The sequence below is a fragment of the Rhineura floridana genome, chromosome 6 (assembly GCF_030035675.1).
Source record: "Rhineura floridana isolate rRhiFlo1 chromosome 6, rRhiFlo1.hap2, whole genome shotgun sequence".
Taxonomy (NCBI): domain Eukaryota; kingdom Metazoa; phylum Chordata; class Lepidosauria; order Squamata; family Rhineuridae; genus Rhineura; species Rhineura floridana.
In genome coordinates, this window is record NC_084485.1 from 33454185 (window position 1) to 33480111 (window position 25927).

The following is a 25927-nucleotide window of genomic DNA, read 5'->3' on the forward strand; positions in this document are numbered from 1 at the left end:
TAAATAAGGCAAATGCTATTTTAGGCTGCATTAACAGAAGTATAGTTTCCAAATCTTGTGAAGTATTGCTTCCCCTATATTTGGCATTGGGTAGGCTTCATCCTGAGTACTGCATCCAGTTCTGGACACCACACTTTAAGAAGGATGCAGACAAACTGGAACAGGTTCAGAGAAGGGCAATTAACATGATATGGGGCCTAGAAACAAAGCCCTATGAGAGACTGAAAGAACTGGGCATATTTAGCCTTGAGAAGAGACAACTAAGGGGAGATATGGTAGCACTTTTCAAGTACTTGAAAGGTTGCCACACAGAGGAGGGCAAGGGTCTCTTCTCACTTGTCCCAGAGAGCAGGACACGGAATAATAGGCTCAAGTTGCAGGAAGCCAGATTTTGACTAAACATCAGGAAAAACTTCCTGTTAGTGCAATAAGACAGTGGAACCAGTTACCTGGGGAGGTGGCAGGCTCTCCAACACTGGAGGCATGCAAGAGGCAGCTGGACAGGCACCTGTCGGGTATGCTTTAAATTGGATTCCTGCATTGAGCATGGGTTGGACTTGATGGCCTTATAGGCTCCTTCCAACTCTACGATTCTATGATTCAACAGAGTAAGGATGCTGGAGACTTTAGTGTTACTACACAAGTTCAAAGTAGTTTTAGAAACATGGCAATTGTTGCTGAATGGTTAGTTGTATTGCAAACACAGGCATGGTTTAAAATGCAGCAGAACGGTAGAGTACTAAAGTGGTCATTCATTTCATTCATTCATTGGCGATCACTCGTGGCCGAGTAAGATTGTCTTCCAAGATAAGGTCTTTAACAGTGGGCCCATAAGTGACTGCGGAGGCCAATTCTGGATCCACACAGCCTCCCACAGTGAGGACATAGGTTTCCAGGTGGAAGATGGTCACGATGAGGATTTGTTTGACGTGCCTTCCTCTTAGCTCGTTTGTCCCGTTCGCCCTGTATCTAAAGTGGTAGAATGTACTTTACTAGTTCATCACTGAGGAGCAGATCACATTTTGTAAATACTTGCCCACATAAAATACTTACAGAACTCAGGAGAATCTAGGCCTGTGGCTGAGAGCTGTTCAAGTAGAGGAACATTCAAAAATGTTATCCCGACTGTAGTCTGAAGTAGCACAGTCCATTTTACCACCTCATTCTACTGCATATGCAAGTAGGCCTTATAAGTGGCCACTCACCTCATTGCCCACTTGTTTGTTAAATTTGTATCCTTTGCACCAAGTGATGTTTCTCAGCAATAATACAAATGCAATATTACTGTATTATACCATCCTGTGACACCTGCCAGTTCTGTCCAACCCATGGAAGCCGAAGCAGCTGGGAGGCCTGTCCTTGCACTTGCATTCCTGATGGCCGAGCCTCAAAGCCCAGGCAACAATCCCCAGTCTTCCAAAGAGCCTCCTGCCAACCCTAGCTGTGAAGATGTCCAAGATTACCAACCCTGCAGTAAAGTGCCCTACTGTCCATCATTAACAGGTATTTTAAACATGTATGTTTGTTTTAAAATTGCTAGTTCTGTGTATAAGTTGAAAATGTTTATATCAGTTTGTTTTTAACATTTGATTTTAATGAGTATTTTATATCATCTCATGAAAATCGCCTTTATTTATTGATTTATTTATTTGTTATGTTTCTTACCTGCTCTTCACTATAAGGACCCAGCACGGATAACAAGATTATTATACAGTATACAATTATAAAAATATATAAAACCATTACAAGAATAAAGCAAGCAAAAAAATTAAAATTAAAGAACAAGAGTGTTGGATGAAGATCTGGGAAACCAGGATTCAAATCCCCATTCGCCTATGAAACTCACTGGGTGGCCTTGAGCCAGTCAATCTCTCCGCCTAACCTACCTCACAAGGTTGTATTGAGGGAAAAAAAGGGGGGAATCATGTCCACCACTTGGGAAAAAAGGTGGGATATAAATATAATAAATGAATAAATAACTCAACAAAAGAGGTGAGCGCCTGCAAATGGACCAATAATAAGTGCAGCCTGCTACAACTGGCCCCAGGCAATAGCCTGACTGCCTATGACTATGAATAGCCTCCAAATTAACTAGTTAGGAAAGGGTTCCTTTGCCACTGAGTTCAATGGGACTTATTGCTCAGGAACCATGCACAGTACTAACAGCCCCATCCTAGCTAGGTTTACTAAAATTAAGCCCCAATGAGTTCAATGGCTATACAGTCCCAGTAGTGTTACTTGAAATACCACTGGGCTCAACCGGGGCTTGCGATCCTAAACATACTTAACTGCAAGTAAGGCATCGGGACTTACTTATGTAATACATATCAAATGGAATGTGGCGTAACGCTACAAAAAGGCACACTTATTTCGGAATAAGGCTGGCTAAATCGGGATTATACTAAATGTTATTAAGAGGTAGTCGTGATGAACAATAAGAAAGAGGTAACATGGAAATCCAGAAAAAGCGAAGAAAGCATAGACCACAAGGGGAACCGACTGTGAAGTCTTCCAAGGGCAAATTCTAGCTTCCGCTATTTCCGGCATCAGAACCCGACGATTCCCGAAGAAATTGAAGAGAACGCGGAATTTCTATATATGCGTATGGAATTTGCGCACAATACGCAGCGTAGGTAGACCAGAAGGATGCGCATGCGTATTCAACATAGGAAGGACGCTGGCCGTTTTGGTTATGATGGCGGTTGCAGAAGCTGAGCGGAAAGTGGTCGACACCCAGCCTGAGGTGGCTGTTCCGCCCATGGACGGGCTGCAGCTGGTCCAGCAGGGGGCCGAGGCCCGGGTCTATCGGGGCCGCTTCCTAGACCGGCCAACTGTGATGAAGCACCGCTTCCCCAAGCGTTACCGGCACCCAGTGCTCGAGGAAAGACTGAGCCGTCGGCGGACGACGCAGGAGGCCCGTTCCTTGCTACGCTGCCGACGAACAGGTGGGGCTTGAGCTGGGATTGGACGAGGCGGGCAGCGGGGTTGGGCTCGTGCCCTTTCGAAAATCCTCCTGCAGGTTAATGAGCGAGGATTGCTTGACAGGCATCTATCTTTCCTTTGCAGAGAATACGATTAGAAATTGAAAGCAAGCGTGAAGCTTTAATTATGCTTTAAGTCTACCGACCGCTGTTGCAAATCTCTACAATAAGCAAGAAAGCTGAAGACTGATATGCAAAAGCTACGGATTAAACTGCTCTCCCTCAATCTGCTGCCCTTTAGGTGCTTTGGACTACAATGCCCATCGGCCCAGGGCCCCCAGCAACCATAGTTATGGCATACTGTGTTTTTTGTCAGTTCCAAAATTAATGTTGTTCATTTTAATTGGAGGAACTATCTGAACGTTGAATATTTAAGGCAAAAAAGCCCTCCTTTTTAAATATATATATATATATGATTGGTAGATCTTAAAATATACCCTGATGTGTTGGGGTAGGGAGATGATAAACAGAAATGTTTTTCCCCACCATTCTCTGTGCCCTATTTGGGGGTTGGAGAACAGTTGGAGTTTGGTAGAAAAACACCCTATACACTTGTTTTGACTATTTTATTTATATTTTGTTTATTTATTTGTTGAATTTCTATACTGCCTGACTAGCATAGCTCTCTGGGTGGTGTACAACAGAGAAAATATAAACATATACAATAAAATCCTATGATTCAGTGCAAGGAACACATTAAGTAAAATCCACAGGCAGCCCCAAATTCTTGGTTTGTCTTGAACAGTACACACACACAAAACAGGAAATGTCAAATTGAAGGGGCAAAGAAAGTAGAATCAGTTTTAAAGATGATGAAGAGTAATGCAAAGCAAAACAAAAATACCCTTCAACATCTTTGAAATTGAACTGTGTCACCCTTAAAAACCAAAACTCAAGAGAGGTGGCACCAGTTGTTTTGAAGCCTGCACAACCTCTAATTCATTTTCCCCACTACATTCCTCTTTCTCTTCCCAGACCCCTTGGCTTCTCCAAGAAGCAAGTGGGTAAGATGGGCAGCTGTAGTTTCTCTGTGACATAGTGTTAATGAAGGATACTATAGACCTATGAGTTCTACTAAAGGAGAAAAATGCCTGCAATCTCTGTAGCACAGAGCTGTTTAACATAGGCCTATATTCGGGATACTTGATACCAGAGCAGCCTTTGTCTTAGCAGTTTCATTTTTCAGAGCCAGTAGAATTTAAGGTAGATGGTAGAACAGGAACTAGTTTGGTTTCCTGGAGGCTCCCTTTTCTAACTATAGATGGCAAGATGAAAATCTGATTAGAAGCTTAAGTGTCTCTGTATTCAAGTCAAGAAAGCTTTATTTGCTCAGAAGAATTGTCTGTATTTGAAGTTATATAATTATGGTGTAACTTTTGTATGATGTACATAGCACAAGAAGATCCTCCGTGGCGCAGAGTGGTAAGCAGCGGTAACGCAGCCGAAGCTTTGCTCACGGCCGGAATTCAATTCCAATGAAAGGAGGAAGTCAAATCTCCGGTAAAAGGGGTCGGGGTCCACTCAGCCTTCCATCCATCCGTGGTCGGTAAAATGAGTACCCAGCATATGCTGGGAAGTAAAGAAAGGCCAGGGACGGAACTGGCAATCCCACCCCATATATATGGTCTGCCTAGTAAACGTCACAAGACATCACACTAAGAGTCGGAAACGACTCGCACTACAAGTGCAGGGACACCTTTACCTACATAGCACAAAGCTGAAGACTAATTGCTTATGGTTGTCCTCTTTTTCCTTTTTAGGGATTTCTGCACCCGTCGTATACTTTGTGGACTATGTTTCCAACTGTATATATCTTGAAGATATTGTGGACTCAACTACAGTCCGTGACTATATCATTTCTGAACAGCAATCTACGAATGGTCCCAGCAATCTCTTTCTGCTAGCAGAGAAAATAGGTGAGATCCTGGCACGTATGCACGATGAAGATCTTGTACATGGGGATCTAACAACTTCTAACATGCTGTTGCGACCACCAATAGAAAAGATGGAGCTAATATTAATAGATTTTGGACTGAGTTTTATTTCTGCCCTGCCTGAGGATAAGGGTGTTGATTTGTATGTCTTGGAGAAAGCCTTTTTGAGTACCCACCCAAACACAGAGGCTCTGTTTGAAGCACTCTTGAAGAAGTACTCTGCTGCATCTAAAAAATCAGCTCTAGTAATTAAAAAACTAGATGAAGTACGGCTAAGAGGACGAAAGAGGTCTATGGTTGGATAAAAGAGCACAAACTGTGTGTACTATGAGAGTATTTAAACGTTTTCAGTTGTGTTGGATTATGTAATAAAACCTAGCCTTTTTCATTGCTTTGGATTTATTCAATAAATTGTTGAAGTTTTATGGCTAGGACTTGATTGCTTCCTTATGATAGCTGCAAAATCTTGAGGACTGAAACAAATAACTGCTGGTGAACTCTATAGTTCTGCTTCCATTTCATCTGGTTATTTTCCTAAAGCAAACAGTTTCATACTGGCAAGTGAAACAATAAGGGTATCATATGAAGATGACATAAATGCCTGGCATTATTTCTTACATTGGGTTTATATAGTCCAGCTGTATCTCCCTCCCAGCTTAGGCCAATCCATGATTGGCAGAATCCTGTTTACCTCACAGGATCTCATGTGCATTGCAGTCTCTTGTGCCAAGAGAAGGCTTGTATTAAAGAAAATATTTTTAACAACCTCGTCCTAGAGAGCTTGGCACTCTTAAACATGCTACAGTCATTAGTTTTAGTTCAGCTTCAGTGTATAGGGACAGGCTGTTGGGCTGTAATCCTTCCCATACTTAATGCCTCATTGAATCCGGTGGGGCTTGCTTATAAGTAAACATGTATAGGAGTAGGTTATATGACTGCAATACTAGGTTTGCAGTGTAATTGCTCTTACATCAAAGCTCTCTCCTACAACAAAGACCCCTTTGATCTGATCAGCTCTCCATCCCTATCAGCCTGGAGCTGGCATAAATAAATCCTTCCTGGAACCAATGGAGGAATAAGAATACACATCCACGTGGGGATGAAATAGAGGTAAGGACTGCAGAAGTGGCAGTTAATCCATCACTTTGCACACACCGAACCCCACTTGTAGCTGTTGTGCACTCCTATATGTGGTCATTTAGAAGCAAGTCCCACTGGCTGCAATGAGACTTACACCCTAGTATATTGGAAGTAGTATGGGTTAGATGCTTCCAGCCCAACCAATGCTTTTGCCAATATAAACTTCAGCAGACTAAACTATAGTAAAAAAAAGTTTCAGCAGAAGCATGACATCTCTAATATAGAGAGGCTAGGCTTTGCAAAACATTTCTGAAATGTTCAAAAGATGGAACCACAGCAGCTGATAAAAAAGAAGTGCTGTGCTGATATGCCTGCCTTCTCGTTGCACATTTTTTACATTTGATTTCTTACCTTTCTAAATTATATATTTATTGAAAGATGAACATACTCATGTTTTCTCATCATCTAGCTTTCAGTCTAAATGTACTTTACATTGCAAACCTTAAGCCTCCCTCAGTCTTCCACAGAGCTATAGATGCATCATACACACATTTACTCACACGCAGTGAATTGAGACTTGCGCCCAAGCATGCATTCATCTAAACACTTGGATAAATAATAGAGACCCTGGCCCATGCCCTGCCATCATTGGGTGGGCACATAAAGCAAGGACTTTGCAGGCATGGTGCCCAAGTGTAGAATGCTCAGCTGTCTTTTTCTCTGTTTGCCTTTCCACTGAGGAATAAAAACTTGGCTTTTTGGAAGGCTTGTGGTGGGGGGGATGTGATTATTATGGAGACATTGATAGTGATGTTTCCCAGCGTGCTGTAAGCTTTTGTAAGTTACACTAGCTAGCTGTGGTCTTTTTGACTGTTTTATCTTGTTTGATAATGTACTGTTTTGTATTCATTATTATTGACATTAGCCACCTATTGTCAATTCTACTCTGTAGGAACAGTTATTGGGCTACCCGCATGTACTACAAAAGGCAAAAGCTGATCTGTTAAAAAGTCAGGGAAAATCCATTCATGTGATAAAGGTTGCAATCTTCTATCTTGCCTGGGAGTAATCCACCTTGAACTCAGTGGGACTTACTCCTGTCCTGAGTAGACACTACCAGATTGCACAGTATGGTTGCATATATGCATTTATTTGAAAGTAAGCTTCAATATGCACAGTGAGACTTGACTTTGTCAACATACATAGCAGTGGGCTTTGTGGTTTTCCCTTCTCTCATGAAGCACCTCTAAGCAGAGATTACACAAAGTGGTTCAGAATTTGCTAACAATTAATGCGCCTTCATGTTTTCCTATCAGCTTTCCTAGAGGTTAGAAAGATGTCTTCTAAAGTTCTACCTTTTTGCTTCGCTGGCAGAAATTTACCCAATATGCAGCAGCGTAATGCCACAGTGATGGAGGAAAACTTTTCCTGTTCAATGCCTGTCTGTCACACAGTTGTTTAAAGCTGAGGAGCCCTGGCAGCCAGTCTTATATGAATTTGGAATACACAAATATTTTGCTAAGAATCCTTTTTTATTTTTTTAAGGACTTGATTTTACCATTCATGATAAAACTATATATTGCAAGGAGAGGACTGTTGATGGAACCTGAGGTTGCACAATATGCTGGATTTGTTACAGTATTTTAATTTTCTTACAGCACAGGTGGAGAGAGAACCTTCTGTCCTCCAGATGTTGCACTACAAATCCCATCAGCCTCAGCCAGCATAGCCAATGGTGAGGGATGATGGGAGTTGTAGTCCAAGAACATCTGGAGCTCCCCCCCTTCCCCATCCCTACCTTACAACAAAGCCCTATGCCTCTTTCCTCCGAAGTCCTCAAGTTGCAATGGAGAGAAGTTTTTCTAAACAGCATCCACGGGCAGGGAGAGGGGCATCCGAATCTCGATCTTTTTACGAACGGGCCACATAGGAACGGAAAGGGGGGGGGTGTCACCAGAATCCCTATTTGCGGCAACTTTAAAGGAGCACATACAGTATGATCTCGGTTCTGGCGTTTGGAGATTGGCAGCTCAGCTGCATATTCTCGGAAGTACATCCCACTGAGGCCAATGGGGCTGTACTCCGAAGAAAGTATGCATAGGATTGCAGTTTAGATCCGTACTCCTGCGCATACTGTGGTATGAAACAATTGGTGAATTCGAATTACTCCCGAGTAAACATGCAAAGGATGGTCTGCCAGCTTCCGATTACCGTCCGAGTTGCCTTGAAGGCGACAGACAACCGCTAAAGTACAGACACGACAAGAGCGCCTGAAAAGAATGGAGAGACACCGTGTGTGAGCACTCGCTACGTTAACATGACCAGGACATGTGTAATGTTACGCTCCTTGCGCGTGAGAAGGAAAATCCTTTACATTATTTATGCTTTCCTGAAGAGGGCGAGGAACGACTTCTGAAATAGCACAGCGGCAGCGTGCGAAGCCGTAGAAAGCAACAAACAACGAGGTGGTGGCGAGATCGAGACTGCTGTTCGCTAAAGTTTCCGCCCCCCCCCGCAAGCGTCCTAGCGCCCCAGGCTGTTCGTGTCGGAGGCGTATTCACTTACTTGCTAGAGAAAGCTGCTCCAGGCCTAGTGCCCTCTTCCCCTGTGGATCCAGGGTTCCACCGGCCAGGGCACAATTTTAGTACGTGATCGCCAACCTTCAATGGATCCCCTCGTCCTTCCTGATGTTCGACGCCCGCTTCCTCTGAATAGGCCCCCAAAAGGCAGCAAAGCAAACTCCCTTCCTCACCTCGTATCCCAACATAGCCATCATAATCACTAGATATGCATGTTTCTTGGTCCCACTGACTTCACGGGGCTTACTCAATAAATGAACGTAAGAATTGCATCTGAACTCATTTGTAATGTCACTCCACCCAATGTGCCCTGTCCCAACATTAATGTTGCCTCTAATTCGTTAAAGCAACATGTCTTGTGGCACCTTAAAGACTAAACAAATGTCCTGAGTGGTAGTGTAGTAGCAAATTCGTAAGTGCAGGGTGCCTTCATGATAGTCACAGCCAGGTCACCTCACAGCCACATTCCTTCTAAGATTATGCAACCTTCTAAGATTATAGAATAATCTGGCCAGGTTTGAATATTGCTTTCTGCTTTTCTATCTGTGTTAATGCCTTCTCCTGCAAACATCCCTAGGAGCTAATCAGCATGAAAGGGGAGTGTGTTAGCTACTAAGAAGAGTATTCTCCTTTCACTCTGATTGACTCGAAACAGCAGGAAAGGACAAGGAAGTATGTTAGAAGACTCTTTTCAGTGGCCAACACACTCCCTTTTCATGCTGATTGGCTCACAGGATGCTGGAGACACAGTGACTGTGCTGGGACCTGGCTCCCAAAAAAGTAAGGGGTCTAAGAGACACACACACACCTGAGGCCCTGGACAACTGCACTCTCAGTCTTGTGGCATAGGCTATCGTGAACTACTGCCTCCATCACCAGGTTCAGGGCCTGAGACTGATCCTGTATCTTTAGGAGAAGAGAAAGTCAGCCAAGTGCAGGTGTTCTTGCAACATTGTAATGGGGAAAACCACAAGATGGAATTCTCCCTCCCCCCTGCACAACTTTTAAAGATACAGAAGACCTCATGGAGGCTGGGCCTGGCAACCAAGAGGTCTTCTGTGTCTTTAAAAGTTGTGCAGGGGGGAGGGAGAATTCCACCTTGTGGTTTTTCCCATCACAGTGTTGCAAGAACACTTGCACTTGGCTGACTTTCTCTTCTCCTAAAGATACAGCATCAGTCTCGGGCCCTGAGCCTGGCAACCCTATTCATCAGATGTATGAAGTGTGGCTAGATAGCTACATGGAGGGTAGGGGAGAGGATTGTAAAAAGTGAGGTCAGAGGGAAATTAAATGAAAGTGCAGACAGTGATAATTAGCTGCTGTTGCAAAGCCTTTTTCTGGGTGAGGCTAATCATTTTAGACACCTCTTGGCAACCTTCCTTATGTACTTTTAACCTCTTAAGGTGCGGTCCAAAGTCCACCTGTTTTCCTCCCTTTGCAAACAGCTTGAGCAATGGAAGTGCCGCCCCTTCTCCTCCTCTACTTCATGGCTGCAGGTACAAGCCCTTTCCCCTTTCCTTTGTGGAGCTGCTGCTGCATGCTGGGGGTGCTGAAGCAACACCCAGAGGCAGAGGAGAGGGGGAGGAGGGGATGGACAAGGACGGCGGGGGGGGGGAGCTGTTGCCCCTCTCATGAAGCAAAAGAGGCAGTGATGGCCACCCAACTTGGATGGCTTTAGAAGAAGATGAGACAAATTCATAGAGGATAAGGCTATCGGTGGCTACTAGCCATAAAGACTATGCTCTGCCTGCCGAACCTGAGCATCCCCCCCCCCTTGTGATTTCCCAGCAACTGGTATGCAGAAGCATGCTGCACCAGACAGTGAAGGTAGATCATAGACAGAATTCTTGGAGCAGGCAGATCTGGCCACATGTACACATGCTTTAGTTACATCCAGATTAGATTACTGTAAGGCACTCTGCTTAGGGCTGCCCTGTTTTTGTTTTTATTCTGCAAAGCTTTTAATTGTTTTTAATTGGTGTGTTAATCTTTTGCTTTTGATGCTGTTATCCAAGTGATAGTTTTCAGATTTTTATTGTTGTTGGTATTTTTTAATTATCATCATCATCATTTAGTCGCTTGTTACCTGAGTAAACCCAAGTGATTTACAACGTTGTTAAAAACAAAAATAAATACATCGTACTATACAAACAAGCTGGTATAGCACAGTGGGGAGGAGAGCCCGGCTGGGAGTCCAGAGGCTGTGAGTTCAAATCCCTGTTTATGTCTCCTGGCTGTCAAGGGCCAGCTAAAGATCACCCCCACAGTGAGTGGCTCAGGGGTTATGTGCCCTGCCACCTGTGCAGCCGTGGGCAAGCTGCATAGTCCCAAGGAGCCCAGTTGCCCCCCAGCTGGCAGTTGCGGACAAATAAGGGGCTGGCTTGTGCAGCTGTGGCAAGCTGAGCAGGCCCTAGCCAGCTGGGGAGGACTAGCCTCAGAGAAAGGCAATGGTAAACCCCCTCTGAATACCGCTTATCATGAAATTCCTATTCATAGGGTCACCATAAGTTGGGATCAACTTGAAGGCAGTCCATTCCATTCCCACTATACAAACAAAACAATAAAACAACACCCCACATAGAGCCACAGGAAGCTTTGGCAGCATGCTAATAACAAAAACATCATCTCAGTCTATCAAATGCCTGAGTGTATAAGGTGTATATTTGTGGTTGTAAACTGAAGATTGAAAAGTAGTAAACAATATATATATATATATTTAAACATATTTATATTTATATGTAAATACATATATCCCCCCTTTTTTTAATTTCCAGCTGCCTTGGAAGTGAAGATTAATCCTTCCCCGATCGTAGGCCTGCTATACAAGCCTGTTGTGCTTCATTGTAACTTTACAGTTTGGGAGAGTGTCCGAAAAGAAGACGTAGCTGTGAAATGGGCTGTGAAGACTGTATCTGGAGAAGAGAGGACAGTGTTTCAGTTTGATGGAAACCACACAATATGTTACCGAGATGGGCCCCTAGTGAATACTGAGTTACTCTCCTATGGCATTGCATCCCTCACCTTGTCCAATGTGACATTAAGGGATGAAGGGATTTACACATGCACTGTTTTAGTAACTCCGCGGTATGGGAACGGAAAGATCCAGCTTAAAGTCAGAGGTACCAATTGCTTTTTGAAGTTATCACACCAAAACAATGGGAATAATCTTTGAGGTCAATGTGGGACCTGCAACAAAATGTTGCAGTGCGGAGTGCTGTTGTTCAGGGTTCCACCTAGCCAGCCATACCATCTTCAGAGACAGTCCATGCCACCTCCCCCCAGTTTACTGGCTACCCTCCAACAGACTGTCAGTATTCTGTGCCACTGAGCATGCTCAGTCTTTATTGGGCTGTCTTTGCATTTTTCTTTCTTTCTTGCCCTCTTAAGGTCCCCAAAGTTGTGCAGGGGGAAGGGAGAATTCCACCTTGTGGTTTTTCTCATTACAGTGTTGCCAAGAACACCTGCATTTGGCTGACTTTCTCTTCTCCTAAAGATACAGGATCAGTCTCAGGTCAGGAACCTGGCAACCCTAATCAGAATCATCTACAGCAGGTGTATGTGTGTAGGGGGACCTTTGGCTCTCCAGATGTTGCTGAACTACAAGTTCCATCATCCCTGCCCACTGGCCATGCTTGCTAGGGCTGATAGCAGTTGTAGTTCAGCAGCATCTGGAGTGCCAAACATTCACCACATCTGCTCTACAAATAAAGGCTGCAATCCAATACACACTTACCTGGGAGTAAGTCTTGTTGAAACCAGTAGAGCTTACATCTGAGTAGTCACGTATTGGATTGCAGCCTAAAACTTCAGTGTTTGCTAAAGTAATGGGGGGGGGATTGTTGGGAAATAGATTTTTAAAGGGTTTTTTTTTTAAAAAAAGAAACTTGATCTGTCTAAAACCAAGAAGGAGTCTCATGGCACGTTAAAGACTAAAATTTCTATCCGGGCATAAGCTTTCATGGACTAGATTCCACTTCAGCACATATATGGAATGTACTCCTCATTTGTCGATATGGGCAGTGGATTCTTCTTCTAATAATAGTGATAATCTGTTTTCCTGTCTCAGCTCAGCCTACTGTGCTGCTGTCACCCCAAAGCTTACTAAATGCAGCAGAGGGAGAGAAGACGTTTTCTTGCGATGTTCGAGACTTCTATCCCCAAACCATTAACATCTCTTGGCTGCTCAGAAAACATGGCGATGTGCATGAGATGCCATTATCCTCAGATATCTGCACGGGACCCCCATCCTCCCAAAGCCATGATGGTTTGTTTGCAGTGCTGAGCCGTGTAACCCAAATGGTGAATGAGACTAACAATGGTTCAGTGTACGTCTGTGAAGTCCAACACGAGTCCCTGGAAAAACCACTACGTAGAAACACAACATTGCTGGTCACAAGTAAGTGGCCACAAATCTGTTTCTCTTCGCCAGGCATGGGGGACTTGTGGTCCTCCATTTGTTGTTGGACTCCATCAGATCCAGCTAGCATGACCAAAGATCAGAGATGACGGGGATTCATTTGCATGAATAGGATCTTTTTTCTAAGCCTCATTGGTGCAGGGACAGGGATTGCCGCCAGTTCATGGAGAGGGCTCTAGATACCATGTTGAGGGGAGCAGGATTGAGAAAGGGAGGCCATGGACCAGATCCAAAGGCGTCCCAGGCTGTGTTTGGCCTGCACGCTGCCACTTCCCCACTCATTAGACAAATGCACCTGCTCCTCAAACAGGACCAGCTCAAGACACTTAGCAAAGGCCCCTCCACCACCAATCAGGTCATGTCTCCCCATACATTTAAAGCACTCTTATACCACTTTTACAGACACGGAGCTCACGGAGCTGCAATTCCCAGCACCCTTAACAATCTACAGCTCCCAGGATTCTTTTACAGGGTGAGGAGCCATGACTGTTAAAATATTATAAGAGTGCTTTAAAGATAATTCGTGGATGGGATCTCCATAAAGGTACCTTTACCTTTGTGGTACCTAAAGGTACCTTTACCTTTGTGGGACCATAAAGGTACCTTTACCTTGACTGGCCTTACCAAAGGCCAGTCAAGCTATTTTGAAGCCTGAGACAGAAAATCCTTCAAACATCTCTGCCCCTTCCCCAAATAATATATATGTAATTACTCTCATAAAATTATATATAATAGGAATGGAGAGTCTTGTAGTTCAGCAACATGTGGAGAACTAAACTCCCATCATTCCCAGTAAGCATGGCCAATGGCCAGGGATGATGGGAGTTGTAGTTCAGCAACATCTGGAAGCCAAAGGCTATTCACCCCTGACATACAAGACCTGTGAAATGATGTGAGACCACATCCATCCAAATAATCACAAGCATCCCATATGGTTTCTGGGGCTGGCGAGGAAGACTGGAGCTTGAAACGGTTACGGGAACTTATTTCGGAGATGGAGGCTTCACCTCTTCCTGGGTCTCAGTCAGGCTCTGATCCAAGCAGGTGTTTCCATGGACTTCCTCCTCCTCCCAAGTAATCTCACCAGGGATGTAGTTGTCTGGGATCTTGGGGGGTCTTAGATCCCTTACTTTTTTGAGAGCAGGGTCCCTATATCTCTAGCATCCTATGAGCCAAACAGCACAAAAGAGAAATGTGTTAGCCACTGAAAAGAGTCTTCTAACTTGCTTCCTTGTCCTTTCCTGCTGATTGAAGCCAATCAGAGTGAAAGGAGGTAGGTCAGCCACTGAGAAGGCTCTCCTCAGTAGCTAACGCTCTCCACTTTCATGCTTATTGGCTCCTAGGGGCATCGGTTGTTGTGAGAGAAGGTGTTAACAATGATCTTATTCTCAACCCAGCAGCAAAAAAAGGAGGGTAGGGCATGGCTGTGACTATCATGAAGGACCCCTGCACTTCTGAGTTTGCCACTACACTACTGAGTCTCACAGGCAACTCACTACACACTTTTTGGACAGTTCTAAAGTTCCTGCCTGGCTCATCATCTCCTCTGCTTCTGTGGTCTGGGGTTGCTGAAGGGTGTTTTGGCCAGGGGACTTCCAGTACTGGGGCAAGGATGTCCAGAGCCTCAGGCTCATTGGCAGTGTGGAGATCTGATGGAGGGCCCAGCTTCCTTTACTCCCCATCTGAGGAGACTTCAGGTTTGATGCCCAGACAGGTCTGAGGACTGACAATTACTTTTCGTTCATGTACTAAGACCAAGCCCTCCAAGGCCACAGTCCATTTCTCTTCATTTATTTAGTTTTGCTGTTCTGTTACTGGATATAATAACAGGGTTGGCTAGGTAAAATTGAGTCCCCTTCAAGTAGAGTAATAATCACAGCAAGCAGTCAGACTTGAAGGCCACAGCCAAAGAAGTGATAAAGTGTATGTCAAAAAACAGCCACTTATTTTGGTTTTAATAAATGCATTTGCATTCTAGCACCAAAATCCTATCACCGGGACACCGGATTTATAATCGGGGTGGCCACCGCTTGCATCGTGGTGACAGGCTCATGCAGCATATTTATCACCATCTTTTATCAAGAGCGACTTGCAAAAGGTAAATTTTAAGACATTTCAGTTTGGAGGTCACTTATTTTAGCCAGGTTTATTTTCTGCAAACGGGTCAAGGAAATGACCCTTAAAAGACTGCATATGCATTTGATAGCATTTCTTGCCTCTTCCAGAAATGGGATCTGTGGCATCACCTAAATACAGTGGTGAGCAACAAAACACTTTCTGTTCCTAGCACCTGATTGTATTTACTTATTTACTTATTTGACGTGTTTATATAGGGTTGTATGTAACTAATTCCTACTCAGAGTAGACCCATTGGTATTAATGAACCTAAGTTAGACATGTCCATTAACCACAATGGGTCTACTCAGAGTAGGACTGTCATGGAATACTTCACAAACTGTCCAGTAAGAAAGGTTCTGTGGGTTAACTACTGATGTTGTTGACTCTGTTGGCTAGTGGGCATGGCCTGGCTTTCTGTGAGTCCCTATGCTTTTTGTGTTCTATGAACATAGGAAGCTGCTTTCCTACTGGTTCATCTAGCCCAGTATTGTCTATTATGATTGGCAGCAGCTCTCCAGGGATTCCGGTAGGGATGCTTGAGGAATTTGATTTCTGAATGTTCCAATGTGAGCTGACTTGATTTCCGCCACTCAGACTGATGTGTGGATCAGAATGTATTGTATCCTTCAGATTTTGCATTTCTCTAAATTTTGTGATGCAGTTCTCAGCTCAAAAAATGTACCAAAACATGTTAAGATGTTCATCTTTTAGGGTAAAATACGCCTGGAAATGAATACTTGAAATAAAATGTGTATGTTAAATATATATTTATATACAAAATTTCATGCTGATTTTTTTTTAAAAAAAATTAAAGTGGAATTGGGACAGAACAGACTTATGAACGGATGCAATGTGAAATTTGACATAGACTGAAAATAAACTGTGATTAGTATGTTGCCAAAGCTTCCTGCGGCTATATGGAGGTGGTGGTGTTTTATTGTTCTATAGTATGATAAATTTGTTTTTGCTTTTAACATTGTCAGAATTGTTTAATATGTTCTTTAATAATGTTTTTAACCCTTTTTTAAGGTTGTTTTTTAAATTGTTTTTAATGCTGTTTTGTATTAATGTATTTTAAGTTCTGTTTTTATGAAGTTTTAAAGTTTTTTGGTGCTTTGTTTGCCGCCCTGGGCTCCTGCTGGGAGGAAGGGCGGGATACAAATTAAATAAATAAACATTGTTGTAAGTCGCTTGGAGACTGGATAACAAGCAACTAATAAATCTTCTAAATAATAATAATCATAATAATAGACATTTACCTCACTTGCTATCTGATCCTTTAAAAAATATGGAGATGTCAGAGATTGAACCTGGGATTTCTGCATATGCTCTACCGGGAATGATGATTTTTTTTTTATCAACACTTGTTACTGTTTCTTGTGCTGTCCTCTTGGTGGTGGCCACCAGCAGAATGGAGACCTCCCACTTCCACCTGCCAAATTGGAAGGCCTGCTGGTGGTATCCCCACCAGTAGAGTTCGATGGAAAGCCCAGCCCTGAGCCACTGGATCTCTACCTGCTCTCATAGCCAGTGCAGGTTGGCATTAATCCCATTCAACCTGTCTCCCAACTTCTGCTGCCACTGTTGTGAGTGGCTGGGCTACAGGGAAGTCTGTCGCTCTGTAGAGCTCCAGTGGTGGCACCAGGGAGTTAAGATTGCTCTCTAAATTGTACTGTGGAAGGTACCTGAAAAAAAAATAAAACCACTGAGCTATGGGATCCTAAGAATATTCCTGCTGGATCAGGCCAGCGGCCCAGCTGGTCCAGCATTCTGTCCACACAGTGGCCAAACAGACACCTATGAGAAGCCCACAAACAGGACCTCTCCCCACTTGTGATTCCCAGCAACTGGTATACAGAGAGACAGCGAGGCATACTTTCTCTAACAGTGGGGACAATGTAGCAATCGTGGCTATTATTTATAGCCTTTTCCTCCATGATCATCTACAGAGCAGCTTTCTAACAAGCAGTAAGAGCCTTTTTATGTTTACTGCAAGGATGAGGAACGAGTGGCCCTCTAGACATTGATGGACTCTAGCTCCAGCTAGCATGTCCAATGGCCAGGGGTGATGGTAGCTGTAGTCCAGGGCCACAAATTCCCCATCCCTGGTTTACTGGGAAGACAGGCCCATTATGTTCATGGGGCCGTGTACAGTAGGGCCCCACTCATATGGCGGGTTACGTTCCAGACCCCCACTGAAAAGCGAAACCCGCCAAAAAGCAGAACTCCGTCAACAAAATGGTGCCCAATGCCCAAAAAATGCTGTAAAAGCGGAACAAGCGCCATATGAGTGGGGCCTTACTCTAATTGAAAACCTCCGTATTAGCGGAACGCCGAAAAGCATGCCATCGAAAAGCGGGGCCCTACTGTATTTAGGATTGCAGCCCTATAACTGCCTTTCCTTTTTTAGCGGAGCCTCAGGTCTCCTCAATCATCAAGCCTGACCTGATTCTGATTAATGAAAATATCAGACTGATGTGCAATATAAATGGATTCAGACCCAAAACAATCCAGGTGAAATGGTATCAGAGAAACCCACACAAGATGATGTCAGTAGCAGACCATGCAAGGGAAGATGCAGTCCTTTCCGAGGCTAGAGAAGATGTTACCAATATGGCAAAACAGCCCTTGGAAGCCAGTGGCAGATTTTATAGCATCTCCTCCTGCCTGAGCTACACGCCTACAATAAGGGACGACAGGGCAGAATTTGAATGCAGCATCCAGCACTGCACATTAAAGAATCCAATTTGGAGGACCACAATTGTTCATGTTTCTGGTAAGGTTGTTGGAGGCAGCAACATTGAGATCATGTTGCCTAAGGCAGACTTAAAAACGTAGAAGTAAGGCACATTGATCACCACAAAAATAAGAGAGAAAACACAATTTCTGTCAGGAAGTGCCAAATTTTATTGGTGCCTGGTGCATTTCAGAAAGGATTCTTTCCTTCTTCAGGGGCTGCTTTAAAACAAGCACACATTACAATATATAATCCTGCAGGATGAAGTCTGGCCTAAAAGTACAATCAATCAATATGCTTCTACTTTAAAAATAATTTTAAAATATAGCACACCAATTCTCAAATGACTTTTCTTAGCATAAATGCTCTTTTATATATATATATATATATATATATATATATATATATATATAAATCAAAATTGTTAATGTTTATTTGTGCTTTGGAGTTCTAGGAATCTTTTTGTGTTAACATGTAGGGGTTTTTTAATCGTAAAAGCATAAAAAGTCCCTTTATTCCCATTCATGCGTATGTATGTTTATAGTTTGAATGTGGATGAGGCAATTATACTAACAAATGTCTGACAGTTTGTGTTCATGTTTTTAGATTATTTTTTAAGCAGAAAAATAATTACATAGTATTCAGCTACCTCGTCTTGTCATCACAAAGATTACCATTAGTTCAATGGAACTTCACCCCCCCTCCTCCCGCCACATATGCCTTGCACCCTCCCCACACTTGGTTGGGGGAACTCCTAGAACAGGTTTAGGGGGGCCATGAGGGGAAAAGAAGGGGAAAGTTCTGTTGTGCTAGTAGTAATCCTTGCACTGATGGGACCCTGCCTGTCATAATGTTTAAAGTGTTTGCATGGTTGTTTTTAAGTCAGCTCCTAAAAGAGGAAGGACTCCTTGTTGAAAAACATCAGCCATCAATAAAATGTGGCTCTTCCAGAGAAAAATAGTGTTCTTCCCTCCCTCCCTCCCTCCCTCCCTCCCTCCCTCTCTCTCTCTCTCTCTCTCTCTTGTTTCTAAAGATGATTGTCTATCACCTGGGACTTTTCAAGCCAGGTGATGTATAGGGGCAATATGCTGTGGGTGGGGGATTAGGTTTATACCGCCTCCTCCTCAGTGACCTATACAGTGTTCTGTTATGCACCAGTCAGTTGCACCTAGAACATAAATGGTTTGTTTGAAATTGTTGGGGGGGGGAATGGACAGAAAGACAACTATTCTCCCTCTGCTGATTCTTCCTCTAAAGCGTTTGTTGTGTTTGCAGGCTTTGCTCCTTCCCTTCCTCTCTTCTCCTCCTGTCTTTGCTCTCAGTTAGTAATGGCTCAGTGAGTGCAGGCCACATAGCTGCTTCAGTATGTATGACTTTAACTTTTTGTAGTAATAAACCTTAAGGCTATTTATTCTTTCAGCTGCCAGTCTTAACATATCAATTATTTCTGCATTTTGCTGCTATATACCTCTAACAGAAATGGGTCTTTGCCAGTACTGTAGTAGTAAATTTTGAAGTAAAGGAGCTTGTAGCCATGTCCCCAAAAGCTAGACCCTCAAATGCCAGACCCATAGTCGTACCCTCTCCCAGGAGAATCACAAAAATGCAGGCAGCTACGTGAAGAAAATTTCCTGCAAAAATGAAAGAACGACTAGTCTTTCGAGAAGGACTCGTGCCCTGCCCCCATAAAGACTAAATTGTTTTGTAGCATGACTGCAGTCCTAGAAGTAAGCTCCATTGAACTCAGTGGTGCTTATTGCTGAGTGCATAGGTTAAATTCTCCAAACACAATGAGCTTTTTAACAAAAGACCTTCAGCTGGCTGAACTATAACCTTTCAGCTTTTAATTAGAAATGCAAACATTCTTGCAAAGCAGGGCTGCCATTTAAATTGCTAGTGTGAAGTAGAAACCCCATCAAAGAGAAGAACCTGAGTCTCATGTTTACTTGCCAGAAGCAAGGAGACCCTGTCAGCTGTCCTGGCACTTTGGTAGATGATAGCAATACTCCTGCTCTGAAAACTGTCACAGAGCTGCGCTCTCCTGCATTCCCTCTCCACGACACCGCTGGCCTTGTGCTATATTTCCTTCTAGGAAGTGTATCTCTTGTAAGCAGCAATAGTCTATGGGCGTGGGCAGCATCTGATGAACCTGTTCCATTAGCGCAAGGACTTTGGGGTGCGCAATGAAACTTCCCCTCCCTCTCCTCTGTTCTCCTTGTGCCTCCTCACATCCCCTAAATCTGTTCCAGGATTTCCCCCAACCCTTCCAGAGCAGTTTTTGGAAGGGTGAGAGGAGAGGAAGGGGAGGTTTCATAGTGCAAATGGAAATCTTTGAGATAACTGAAGCATTTCATTGACTACCACCTCATATTTTTATTTGTTTGTTTAACAAGATCTATATGTTGCTTAATCAATTAATCAATCAATCAATCAATCAATCACTGCTTTACTTAAAATAGTATTAAGGGCCCCGCCCCCCCATGCCAGTTATATTTAATCCCATTTTCAGTCCTCTGAGTGATCGTGGAAAAGTGTGGCTGATAGGGTTGCCAGGTTCTTGTCCTGAGACTGATCCTGTATCTTTAGGAGAAGAGAAAGTCAGCCAAGTGCAGGTGTTCTTGCAACTCTGTAATGGGAAAAACCACAAGGTGGAATTCTCCCTTCGTCCTGCACAACTTTTAAAGATACAGAAGACCTCTTGGTTGCCAGGCCCAGCCTCCAAGAGGTCTTCTGTATTTTTAAAAGTTGTGGAGCAGCAGTCTTCCCATCTTTGTGAGAAATTTCATAGCAGCCAACTTTGCTCCAAGCATAAAAAAAGGAAGTTTGGCTGTCTGGCTGGCTCATGGATAGCCAATGTGGTACCCTCCAGATGTTGCTGGGCTGCAACTCCCATCATCTGTGACCATGGGCCTTGCTGGCTCAGGCTGATGGGAGTTGGAGTCCAACAACATCTGGAGGGTACCACATTGGCTCCTTCTGGGCTAGCTCAGATCTTTGATTTATATCCTCCAAGAGTTAGATGAATGTGAAGGAATCCAAACCCAGAGCTCTCCTGTCCAAGTCCAGCATTGTGCCGTTCTGGCTTCCTTTCTTAGATGGAGGAAGAAGAGGGAGGAATGGCATAAGCAGAGACAAATAAAGAAGAACATCAGTAGAGCCTGGCTGGATCAGAACAAAGGCTTATCTAGTCCAACATCTTCTGGCCAACCAGAGGCCTATAGTACAGGTGGTTGTGTTCTGCCACCTTTGCTGTGGAACCAGTGTGATGTCTGAAGGCTGCGTAAGAAAATTCCCACACAAACATACACACACACATACTCTTTTGATCTCTATTTGGCAGCTCGCCCAGCAAGTCATTACATCTTCAGCTCCCCTCAGGTTCCTGTGCCAGGAAAGAAGCTCATTCTGATCTGTGTCGTAGAGAAATTTTACCCAAAGGACATTGCTTTGGTTTGGTTTCGAAATGGACAACCAATTGAAGAACTGACACAGTTTGGGCCTTTCCCTTGTGAAAGTGATTTTTACAGTGTGTGGAGCCAGATCGAGTTTGTCTTGACCAAAGATGAGGAAGGAGTGATTTATACCTGTCAGATCAAGCACAGCAGCTTTGGAAACGTTGAAGAACTCTCCTATGAAATAAATTTGCAAGGTAAGAGGCCCTTATGGATTTAGCAAATTTGATTTCTCGTAAATTTGCCTTTGGCAGGAATGCATACAGGCTAGGGATATGTTTTCTACATTTTTCTACAGCAATGAGGACTAGAAACCTACATTTAACAAAAAAATTGTCTGTCTTTCTGGAATATTTGTGTTTTAATTTGTTGGTAGTGATTATGTTTTATTATGTTAGTTTTTTTAGGTTATATTAATGTTTAAGATTTTTTTAAAGTTTTGTGTTGTCTTAAATGTGTAATTTGGTTTTTATAATGTTTAATGTTAAGACATTCATTTTTAAGATGGTTTCTTTTAAATGTGTAATTTTGTTTGATTTTTTTATAACACTGTAAACTGCTTAGAGGCTTCTTTTCTTCAGGTATGAAGCAGTATACAAATTAATTAATCGATCAATTAATTAATCTATTATTGTTAATGTTAATGTTAATAATTAATAATACTTAATAATAATAATAATAATAATAATAATAATAATAATAATAATAATAATAATAATAAATTTCAACAGAGATGTATTATGCCTCTTTCTCCCAAATGGCCTCTGTATAATAGGATGCAATGTATGCAGCTGTATCTTATGGAGACAACTCTTCTAACCAATTATAGTCTCTTGTTATTTTGCTTTCCAACAGGGACCCCTCCAGAAGTCCTCTGGATCACTGCAAACCCTTCAGTTCCTGTGGCAGGAGAGGAGCTGAGGCTCAACTGCAGAATCAATAACTTCTCTCCTAACCTGATTGATGTGAATTGGTTCCAAGACGGAAATCCACTACACGTGGGAATCTGCCACTCAGTCTCTGTAGTTGGCACCAATGGTTTGCATTCTATGTGGAGCCTTCTTAGAGTTACCCCTACACAAGGGATGGGGAAGACCATGTTTACATGCAGAGTGGACCATGGAGCCTTGAGAGAGTGTGTAGAAAGATCGTACACTTTGCAGATGCCTGGTGAGTCTTGTCCGTTTGGATGACTATGTTGTTTAAGATCCTTGGACAAACATCATGCAGGAAGCCAGAGGAATGCCCAAAGGGAGTCTTGAAGAGAGCTTTAGAAAAGTGATGTGAATAGCAAGTGGCGAGGTAGGAGGTTAAATGAGACCAACCTGCATTCTGACATCCTTTCCCTGCAGGATGAAAGGCAGCGTACTTTGGCTGTTGGCCTAAGGTGGTCATCTGTAAAAATACCACATAGGGTGGCAAAGGGATTAGATTTTGCTTACAGAATGCTTTGAAGATGTTTCACTTCTAATTATTAATATTATTGTGAGGCAATTACAATGTAGCCTTTGGCTGCTCCCGGCAAGTAACCAGAATGCTGGGACAAGGCTGACCAGATGTAGATTTTTATGGATGGAGTCCTTGAGACAGAGACTCCAGCACTTCTTCATTAACCATTGCGGATTTTTCTGAGGCTCAAACCCCACTTTTATTAGCAGATGGTTACTAGATTTAGTCTTAGGGTTGATTTGTAGTTCCCAGCAATACTGGGAAATATTATGAACTTAAAAATAACTATTTAACTCCCCCTTCCCCAAATTTGTGCATTGCTGTTGCAAACAACTCATCACTACTAACACTGTAATCCTATACACACTTACTTGGGAGAAAGTCTTATTGCACTCAGAGACTCAGAGGAGCTTATTTTTGAGTAGATGTGTAGGATTGCACTGTATGGTATCTATAGATCAGGTGTGGGGACTCTTTGGTCTATAGTGAAACTGTGTCATTTCCCTAGTATGATTGTATCTATGAATACATATAGCAAACCTAGAGGGCCTTTTCCTTCACCCATAATCTTTAAAAAGGGGAAATGTTTTGGGATTCTCTCCTCGAAGATTTTTTTTACCAAGGATGTAGAAGTATCCATCCCTAAGCGAAGCTGCCAGATACCAAGGTGGGGATTTAAATAAATGAATTGAAAAATCAGAGATTTCCTCAGTTGAAACTTTTTCAAGCCTGTCACCAAGCCCAAGTATCTATAGCAGGTGTGGGGAACCTCTGACCTTCCAGATGTTACTAAACTACAATTCCCATCATCCCTGGCCATTGGCCATGTTTGCTGGGGCTGATGGGAGTTGTAGTCCAGCAATGGCTACAGCAGGGGTAGCCAATGTACCACTCTCCAGATGTTGTGAACTACAACTCCCATCATCCTCTGTCAGCATGACCAATGATCAGATATGATGGGAGTTGTAGTCCAACATCTGGAGAGCACCATGTTGTGGCTGTTCCTGGTCTAGAGGGCTATAGGTTCCCCATCCTTGACATAAAGATATGTCCAAAGAAGATGGAGGCTATTACTTACACTACTATCAAGTCTGTATGGCACATTCCTGTGCTGCCTCTTTGTTTTTGAAATTACCTTAACCTGTCAAATATTGTTTGTGGCTAGTGCTGCAGCCATCTGTAATGCATTTTGTTCATTGTTTGGAGATGAAGATGAGCAATTTTCTTCGAATAGAATTTGAGTCGACACAAGGTTTAGGAGGGAATTAACATTATAGGGGATGACTGCCACAGACCCCTTGATGTTAGTTTACAGAATGGAGGATTGCGGACTGATTAAATAAAAACTGGCCTGCTCTTGTGCCATTAATGGCAGTTTGAAGTGCAGAAATCATCAGGTGATTTTTTCATGCATGGAGAGAATCATTCATTATTACTGTGCAAGCTATTCAAGTTGCTGTTGAAGGCACAGCTACAGTGGCTGATTGAAAATCTGGCAATCTTAATTGTATCCCAGAATGGTAATTCTGTCCCCCCCTCTTTCTTTCTTTCTTTCTTGGAGGAAGGCTGAACAATGTTCATGAATAAGCAATGAAAATTGAGAAGATGCAAACCAAGTTGAGATTTGCATAGAAGCAACAAATGAACTGAATTTCAAGGACCAGTCAGGAAGACAGGAGAAACAGGAAACATGTACTGCCTGCAACCACTAGATGTCGCTTTTCACCTCCTCCAACTGGTGGAGTGGAAGTTCTAAATTCCTCTTCATATTTTGGCCAGAAAATTCTAAGAGCTGAGTTATATTTCACCTTTAAAACTTGGGTTAAAAAGGTATTTGGGAACTGTAAAATACATGGGCAGCATCCATCGTGAACTGCACTTGTGTGTTTCAGTTGCTGGGTTTCCCTACAATAAACATGAATAAAATAATCAGGAAAGTATTGTTCCCTTGATGGTATTTTGCAGTTTAAATTTGGATACACGAAGAGAATAGAATTATATAGTGGCTTTGCTTCTTACATACGAAATCTGCTCAGGGGACTCTCCTTGTCCAAGAATATAGGAGTGACAAATCTTTCAATGTTAGATCACCTTTAACCTTTAATTTTATTAGCTATGTGCTCCTTTCAAAACACCCAAGAAGTTCATGACAATCAAGATACCTAGAAAATTATAATTTAGATGTTGACAGCAACATTTATCAGAGAACATAAGGGACTGTCCCATTAGTTCAGCGATAGTGCTCATACTTCCACTGTCGGAGACAGTACGCCTCTAAATATCAGTTGCTTGGAATCACAAGTGGGGAGATTGCTGTTGTGCTATGGTCCTGCTTGCAGGCTTACATAAGAAGAACCTGCTAGATCAGGCCAGTCAGTGGCCCATCTAGTCCAGCATCTTGTTCTCACAGTGGCCAACCAGATGGGTATGGGAAGCCCGCAAGGAGGACCCGAGTACAACAGCACCCTCCCCTCCTGTGGTTTCCAGCAACTGGTAGTCAGAACCATACCATCTCCAACTATGCGGAAAGAGCATAGCCATCATGGCTAGTAGTCACTGATAGCCTTATCCTCCAAAAATCTGTCATCCAACTTGGTGGCCATCACTGCCTCTTGGGGGAGCAAATGCCACTGTTGAACTATGCACTGTGTGAACAAGTACTTTTTTTTGGTCTGTCCTTAATTTTCCAACATACAGTGGATATCCATGAGTTCTAGTGTTATGACAGAGGGAGAAACATTTTTCCCTATTTACTTTCTCCATGCCATACGTAATTTTATACATTTCTGTCCAGAGCTTGGAAGTAACTACTTACAAGTAATGAATTACTTGTAATTTATTACTTTTTTGAGTAACGAGTGGGTAACTTCATTACATTTTGCTGGTAATAGAATGAGTAGTAACTTCATTACTTTTGAGAAGTAATTATAATGTTTCCAGCATTACTTTTGCACGTTACTTTGGGGGGGGCAGGGGAAGTCTTCTGCTCCTCTGATTTGTGAATAAAAATCATGTGCTTCAAATTGGGCTTCTGTGCAGCGTTGTTCTTCCTTCATGCTCTGTGGGTGCTTAGGAAGCGACGAGGGAGGAGGTGGAGAGCGAAACGGGGTGGAGAAAACAATTGTTTAAAAATTGACAGGAGTGGAAGGAGAAAAGAGCTGGAGGCAATATATATATACA

General features: G+C 43.0%; 1 protein-coding gene and 1 gene segment (V, D, J or C); both read left to right on the forward strand.

Moving 5' to 3' along the window:
- The first annotated feature begins 2614 nt into the window (after window positions 1–2614).
- On the forward strand, window positions 2615–5348 carry TP53RK (TP53 regulating kinase). Its single transcript, XM_061631396.1, has 2 exons — window positions 2615–2945; window positions 4742–5348. The coding sequence occupies exons 1-2, from the start codon at window positions 2693–2695 to the stop codon at window positions 5218–5220; spliced, it is 732 nt and encodes a 243-aa protein (XP_061487380.1). The 5' UTR covers window positions 2615–2692; the 3' UTR covers window positions 5221–5348.
- A 4478-nt stretch (window positions 5349–9826) lies between these two features.
- Window positions 9827–24672, forward strand: LOC133387168 (tyrosine-protein phosphatase non-receptor type substrate 1-like). The segment is given in 7 exon segments: window positions 9827–10070; window positions 11349–11693; window positions 14970–15089; window positions 17520–17885; window positions 21187–21495; window positions 22154–22468; window positions 24309–24672. Coding segments are annotated over 7 exon segments (1524 nt in total).
- The last annotated feature ends 1255 nt before the right edge of the window (window positions 24673–25927 follow it).